This window comes from Mus pahari, chromosome 14, assembly GCF_900095145.1.
Source record: "Mus pahari chromosome 14, PAHARI_EIJ_v1.1, whole genome shotgun sequence".
NCBI classification, from domain to species: Eukaryota; Metazoa; Chordata; class Mammalia; order Rodentia; family Muridae; genus Mus; species Mus pahari.
Genome location: NC_034603.1, coordinates 23071887 through 23079356, shown reverse-complemented (window position 1 = coordinate 23079356; position 7470 = coordinate 23071887). Strand labels below are relative to the sequence as shown.

The 7470-nt window shown below is 44.8% G+C and overlaps 1 protein-coding gene across 2 annotated transcripts in view; it reads left to right on the top strand.

Annotated features, from left to right (window-relative positions):
- The window catches only part of Ccdc69 (coiled-coil domain containing 69), a 30158-nt gene that overhangs the window by 12934 nt on the left and 9754 nt on the right, over positions 1–7470 (top strand). For both annotated transcript variants that reach the window (XM_021213886.1, XM_029546471.1), the window contains exon 2: positions 6144–6228. In XM_021213886.1, coding sequence (XP_021069545.1) covers positions 6144–6228 — 85 coding nt within the window. The remainder of the gene's footprint in view (positions 1–6143; positions 6229–7470) is intronic.

Below are 7470 nucleotides of genomic sequence, written 5' to 3'. Positions count from 1 at the left end.
TGTAGACCAGGCTGGCCTCGAACTCAGAAATCCACCTGCCTCTGCCTCCCGAGTGCTGGGATTAAAGGCGTGCGCCACCACGCCCGGCTACATACCCCTGTACATTTTGTAGACAGGACAGATTGCAGATTGAAGCTTTTGTAGCTGGATTGGTGTCCCAGTCTCTCCACTGGAAGTCCTGCCTGGTTACAGGAGATGGCTGGCTCAAGCTCTATATCCCCCATTGCTAGGAGTCTTAGCTAGAATCACCCTCATAGATTTCTGGGAATTTCCATTGCTGTGGATTTCGAGCTCATCCCCAAGATGCCCCTGAATCCCAGTTGTCTCTCCCAGTACTCTCTTTCCAACTTCTCACTTGACCCTTCCTGTTCCTGTCCCTACTCCTCTACCTACCCCATCCCATCCCATCCTGTCCTCTCTCAGTATCTATTCTATTTCCCCTTCCCAGGGAGAGTCATGCATTCCCCCCTAGAGCCCTCCTTTAACTTAGTTTCTCTGGGTTTGTAGACTGTAAGTATATTGATCCTTTACAGCTAATATCCATTTATCAGTGAGCACATACCATGTTTGTCTTTCTGAGTCTTGAGTTTCCTCACTCAGGATGATTTTGTTTTAGTAGAACTATCCATCCCTTTGCCTACAAATTTCATGATGGTTTAAAAAAAAAAAAACATGTACCACAGTTTCTTTATCTATTCTTCAGTTGAGGGACTTCTAGATTGTTTCCAGTTTCTGATTATTATGAGTATAGCTGCTATGGATATAGTTGAGCAAGTGTTCTTGTGGTAGAATGAAGTGTCCTTTAGGTATATATGTTCAAGGATGGTACAGCTGGGTCTTGAGGTAGATTGAGTCTCAATTTTCTGAAGAGCCAGCCTACCAAAAGCAATCCACAGATTCAGTGCCATCCCCATCAAAATTCGAACACAATTCCTTACAGACTTTGAAAAAACAATACTCGGCTTCATATGGAAAAACAAAAAACCCAGGATAGCTTAAACACTTCTGTATAATAAAAGAACTTCTGGAGGTATCACCACCCCTGATTTCAAGTTGTACTGCAGAACAATAGTAATAAAACCAGCATGGCATTGGCCTAAAAACAGACAAGTTGATCAATGGAATCGAAGACCCAGGTGTAAATTTATTACCTATAGATGCCTAATTTTTGACAAAGAAGCCAAAATTATACACTGGAGAAAGAATGCATCTTCAACAAATGGTGCTGGTTTAACTGGATGTCTGCATGTAGACAAATATAAATAGATCCATATCTATCACCCTGCCCAGAACTCAAGTCCAAGTGGATCAAAGATCTCAACCATAAAACCAGATGCACTGAACCTGACAGAAGAGAAAGTGGGGAATAGCCTTGAATGCATTGGCTCAGGAGACAACTTTCCAAAGAGAACACCAATAGTGCAGGCTCTAAGATCAACAATTAATATATGTGACCTCATGAAACTGAAAAGCTTCTGTAAGGCAAAGGACACCATCAACAGGCAAAACAGTACCCTACAGAATGTGAAAAGATCTTCACCAACCTCATATCCAGCAGAGGACTAATTTCCAAATATGTAAAGACCTCAAAAAACTAGACAGCAACAAACCAAACAATCCAATTAAAAAATAGGGTACAAATCTAAACAGAGAATTCTCAACAGAGGAATTTCAAATGGCTGAGAAGCACTTCAAGAAATGTTCAACATCCTTAGCCATCAGGGAAATGCAAATCAGACTGACTCTGAGATTCCATCTTACATCTGTCAGAATAGCTAAGATCAAAACTACAAGTGACAGCTCATGCTGGCAAGGATGTGGAGCAAGGGGAACACTCCTTCATTACTAGTGGGAGTTACAGCCACTTTGGAAATCAATATTTTCCTTTGTTAATCCTACTGATCCATGAGCATGGGAGATCTTTCTAACTTCTGATACCTTCTCCAATTTCTTTCTTTAAAAACTTGAAGTTCTTGTCATACAGGTCTTTCCATTGCTTGGTTAGAGTTACACCAAGATTATTCTATATTATTTGTGGCTATTGTGAAGGGTGTTGTTGCCCTGATTTCTTTCTCAGCCTGTTTGTCTTTGTATATAAGAAAGCTACTGAATTACTGTTGTTGTTGCTGTTGTCAGCTAATCTTGTATCTAGCCACTTCACTGAAAGTGTTTATCAGCTAGGAGTGCTCTGGTAGAATTTTTAGGGTCAATTAGGTATATCATCTACAAAAGTGATACTTTGACTTCTTCCTTTCCAATTTGTATCCCCCTGATCTCCTTTATTTGTCTTTTTTTTTTGTTTTGTTTTGTTTTTGTTTTTTGTTTTTTTCGAGACAGGGTTTCTCTGTATAGCACTGGCTGTTCTGGAACTCACTTTGTAGACCAGGCTGGCCTCGAACTCAGAAATCCGCCTGCCTCTGCCTCCCAAGTGCTGGGATTAAAGGCGTGCGCCACCACGCCTGGCTTTATTTGTTGCTCTAGCTAGAACTTCAGGTACTATATTAAATAGATAAGGAGAGAGTGCACAGCCTTGTCTTGTTCCTGATTTTAGTAGAATTGCTTTGAGTTTCTCTCCATTTAATTTGATGTTGGCTATTGGCTTGCTGTGTATTGCCCTTATTATGATTAGGTATGTCCTGTGTATACCGGATTTCTCCAAGATTTTTGTCATGAAGGGATGTTGGGTTTTATAAAAGGTATTTTCAGCATCTAATGAGACCACATCTTTTTTTAAAAAATGCATGGGGGCTATAGAGATGATTTGCCAGCTAACATCTGTCAGTAACTCCAGTTCCTGGGGATAAAATATCTCTTCTGGCCCCTAGAAGCACCCATATGCATGTGGTGTGCGCATGTGCTCAAGCACACACACACACACACACACACACACACACACACAAATGAATAAAAATAAACAGTCTGGGTCTAAGGGCACTTGATGACCTGAGTTCAATCCCTAGGGCTCACACAGTGAAGGGGGAGAACTGGCTCCCACAGGCTGACCTCTGGCCTTCACGCATGTGTGAGAGACACACACGCCCACAGTTGCTAAACAAAGTGTTAAGTGATTTTTATGAAACACTTTTGGGGGTGTAGATCACTGGTAAAACCCTTGTCTGGCATGCTGAGAGATGTTCAGAGGGCTTTTTAGGTCCAGAATAGAGAACACGTATGAGGTCAGAGGCCTTTATGCACTGACAAAGGCTTGAAAAATTATCTAGAAATAAAGCCCGCAGGAAGTTTCATGCAATGACCAGGCTGTGTTAGTCAGGGGGTCAAGGTCACGGATCCTGAGGAAAATGGTACAGGAAATCCAGATTAAAGCCAACTCAAGCAGCCAGGCCTGCATTTCTTGTTCCCCCTTTCCAGTTCATTCTCAAGCCCTCCCCCGGCCCCTGCCTTCTGCCTCAGTTTCCTCCCTAGCTGTGGAAGCAGTGGGGGAAAGCTTAGGCAGATGTATGAGTGTTTTCTCAACATCATCTAGCCAGCCGGCTGTCTTTAGCTGTATGTAGAAAATATACCCAGAATTAACTTTCAAAGTTCTGAAGTTTTGAATCTCTGCAAATGAACCTGCACAATTTGAAAGTGACTGCTTCATTATATTGGGTGGCTTCTGTTTGTTCTTGTTGCTTTGAGAGGGTCTCATGTACCCTAGGCTGGCCTCCATCACAATGGGTTACCAAAGCTGACCTTGAATTTCTGGACTTCCTGTCTCTATTGCCCTAGTACTGAGATTACATGTCTGGCTTTAAATGGGTGGCTTTTAAAAAAAAAATGTTTATTTTGTTTTCATCTCGGGTGTTGGGAGTGGGGGAGGTGCTCTCATGCGTATGGGTGCCCACAGAGGCCAGAAGAGAGCAACCAATCAATCCCCTGGAATTGTCCAGTGTGTGCTAGAAATTGAATCCAGGTTTTCTGTGCTCTTAACCACGTAGCCACCTCTCCAGGATCCCAGGGTAGCTTTTAAAACGGAATAGTGGGAGCCAGTGAGAAAGCACAGTAGGTGAAGGTTCTGCTGCCGAGGCTGAAGAACCTGAGTTCGGTTCCCGGAGGTCAAGGGATAAGAGAAGAAAACTGATTCTACAAGCTAAGCTGCCTGATCTCCTCATATGCACACTCTCATGCACACCAATAAATTAAAGTGATTTTATTTTAATGACATTATATTTGTGTGCCGCACTGCACATGTGGAAATCAGACCACACCTTGCAAGCGTCAGTCCTCTCCTTCTACCATGCGGGTCCCAGGGCTCACACTCGGGTTGTCAGGTCTAGTGGCGGGAGCCTTTATCCACTGGACCATCTCTGGAGTCCAGTAAATGATGTTTTAAAGTTTAAAGGAAGAGGCTGTGGAAAGGACCCAATAGATAAAGGCATCTGCTGTGCAATTGTGAGGACCTGAGTTCAGAACCCATGTAAAGGCACACTTAATCCACGCTCCTATAGTGAGATGGGAGGCAGGGACAGGAGAAATTCTGGAATCTTGTAGGCTAGCCAGCCCAGAGGATGCAGCAGGGATAAGACCCTGTCTCAAACCAGGTGACAGGTAAGGGCTGACACCTCTGACCTCCACGCAACCCATACACACCAAAAAAATAAAATAAAATAGGGTGTACTGGCTAATTTTGTGTCAAATTGACACAGCTGGAGTTATTACAGAGAAAGGAGCTTTAGTTGAGGAAATACCTCCATGAGATCCAGTTGTAAGGTATTTTCTCAATTAGTGATCAAGGGGGAAAGGCCCCTTGTGGGTGGAACCATCTCTGGGCTGGTAGTCTTGGATTCTATAAGAGAGCAGGCTGAGCAAGCCAGGGGAAGCAAGCCAGTAAGGAACATCCCTCCATGGCCTCTGCATCAGCTCCTGGTTCCTGACCTGCTTGAGTTCCAGTCCTGACTTCCTTGAGTTCCAGTCCTGACTTCCTTGGTGATGAGCAGCAGTATGGAAGTGTAAGCTGAATAAACCCGTTCCTCCCCAGCTGCTTCTTGGTCATGATGTTGTGCAGGAATAGAAACCCTGACTAAGACATATGGGTTTACTTTCATGTGCATGCTCACCTGCATGTGCATACATGTAGAGGCCCAGAAGAGGGTATCAGAACCTCTACAGTGGAGATACAGGAGGATGTGAACTACCAGGGTTGGGTGTTGGAAACAGAACTCAGGTCCTCTGGAAGAGCAGGGAGGAGAGCAGGGAGGACTCTTAGCCATTGATCCATCTCTCCAGTCCCGTGAAGTTTCTTTTAAAAGAATATCTTTTGGACTCTGATGGTTTAGGCAGACAAGCTTCAGGTAACTGTAGACAAGGAGGGTGTTGCCTCAGATAGTGCCAGGAAGACAGGGACTCGAGTCCTCCAGGAGCCCCCTTGAATGCACCAAAATATCATTTGCTTAGATGAATTTACCGGAAACCCACTTCTTCTACGAGGGTAAGTCAGAAGTGTACATCTGTGGGGCTGTAGTATGTTTTGATAACATAGCTGTCCAAATGTTGCTGATCTGACCTGCAGAACCTTTAACTGTCAACTCTTTCGTATGACCAGGCACCAGTGCCAAAGGGGAAAGGAGCTGCCCCCGTGGACACACAGGCTCTCCTGGGACATCTGTCATAGACTCTGTTGTCTGAATCATGCCCTCAGAGTACAGTGGCTCTGCCACACATCTCGGGTGTGAGACAGTGAGACTAGCTGCAAGTGGCCAGCCTGGAGAGATGGGGACTGCTGCTATTCTCTGGTCTCTGTGGGCATCCAGGGACCCGACTCATGGGACTTGAGAGCAAGAGGCAGAAATAACCTGTGGCCTTTAGAACTTGAAGCGGCATGAATGGGGGGGGGGGGAGGGTGCTTCATGTAGACCAGCAGAGGCCAGTCCTGCCCTGCGGAAGGAACACCAGCAATAAAAGACCCCTAAGACCTTTCTATATAGGCAGTCTTCTGGTAGCTTATCGCCTAAGGATGACAGGATCTCTGAGACTTGCTATGGCTCAGAGGGCTTCTGCCCTGGCTCATCATCTTTCCCATCAGTCATAGAGGAGGTGGGGTGCCAATCACCCAGTTCCAAGAAGCCCCAGGCTGTATGTAGTGGGCTGTTGAGAGACAGCGTGCTTTAGCCCATCCAACCTCAAGCCTGACCTACTCTTCGCTCTAGGTGGAAGAGACACAGACAGAACTCCTGGAGACACTGGACAAAGAAGGAAGGATCCTGGAAGAAAGGCATGAGGAGGCTGGGCAAGGTGAGAATTGGAGAGGCTCCAGGTGGCTCCTCATGGGCCTCTCGGATTCAGAGGGGTGATGGGCTTTTCCTTGGGGTGTGCCTTTGACATTCCACCACCATGCTTTGCTCCCCTTTGTTTGAGCATCCTCCCCGCCACACCCATTTTTCTTCCCTTTTGAAAGCATCTCCGGGAAGTCTACCCATCTTAGGCGGGGCATATTGGCACACATCTGTAATCCTAGCAGCTGGGAGATGACAGTGACAGGAGAGTCAGGAATTCAAGGCAAATCTGTGGAGGTAAAGTGGAGGTCAGTCTGGGCTTCTCCAACCCATGTCTCAAAAAGGGAGAGTCAGGATCTAGAAAACTTGTACAAATGAAATCACTTTTTAACAACCACCTTCAGTCCATACAGTGATAATGCCTAAAAATGATGTCTCTGATGAGGCTGGGGAGATGGTTCAATGGGTAAAATGCACGTGGTACAAGTGAGAGGACCCGAGTTCAGATCCCCAGAACCCATGTAAAGAAGGACCACAGTGTGTGTCTATTCTGTTTTCATATGGTGAGACGGGAGGTGGAGACAGGAGAAGACAGGAGAATTCCTAGAATCTCACTGGCAAACTAACCTACTGTGTGCAATGGCACATAAGGTCAGCATCAGATTAGCCTCTGACCTCGGCATGTCTCTGTGCTCAACACACATACATATACGTGTACATGATATACTCACCATATACACACACAAAGATAAAGAAATTATGTCTAGGATAGTCAGGCATGACTCATGGCCATGTGATCCCATTACACACAAAGCTAAAGGTAAAAGGACCACTGTTAAGTTTGAGGCAAAATGGTGAGTTAAAAGCCAACTGAGAGACACAGCAAAAACTGGTCTCAAAAAAAAAAAAAAAAAAAAAAAAAAGTGAAGCAAAGGCTGGAGCGATGGCTCAGTAGTTGAGAGTATACGCTGCTCTTCAGCGGACCGGAGCACCCACATCTGGAAATTTACAATCACCTGTAACTCCAGTTATGAGGGCTCTCTTCTGGTTTCCACAGACAGACAGACAGACAGACAGACACACATACACACACACACACACAAAATTCATTTTTTTAAAATTAAATAGGAGGTTTTTGGTCACATTAATAGTTTTTAAATAACTTAGAATTGAAATGACCAAATACATGTATACTTATTTTTCCAGATTGGTAAAACACATATACAACATTGGTATGTGTGACACTGGTAACATCTCGTGC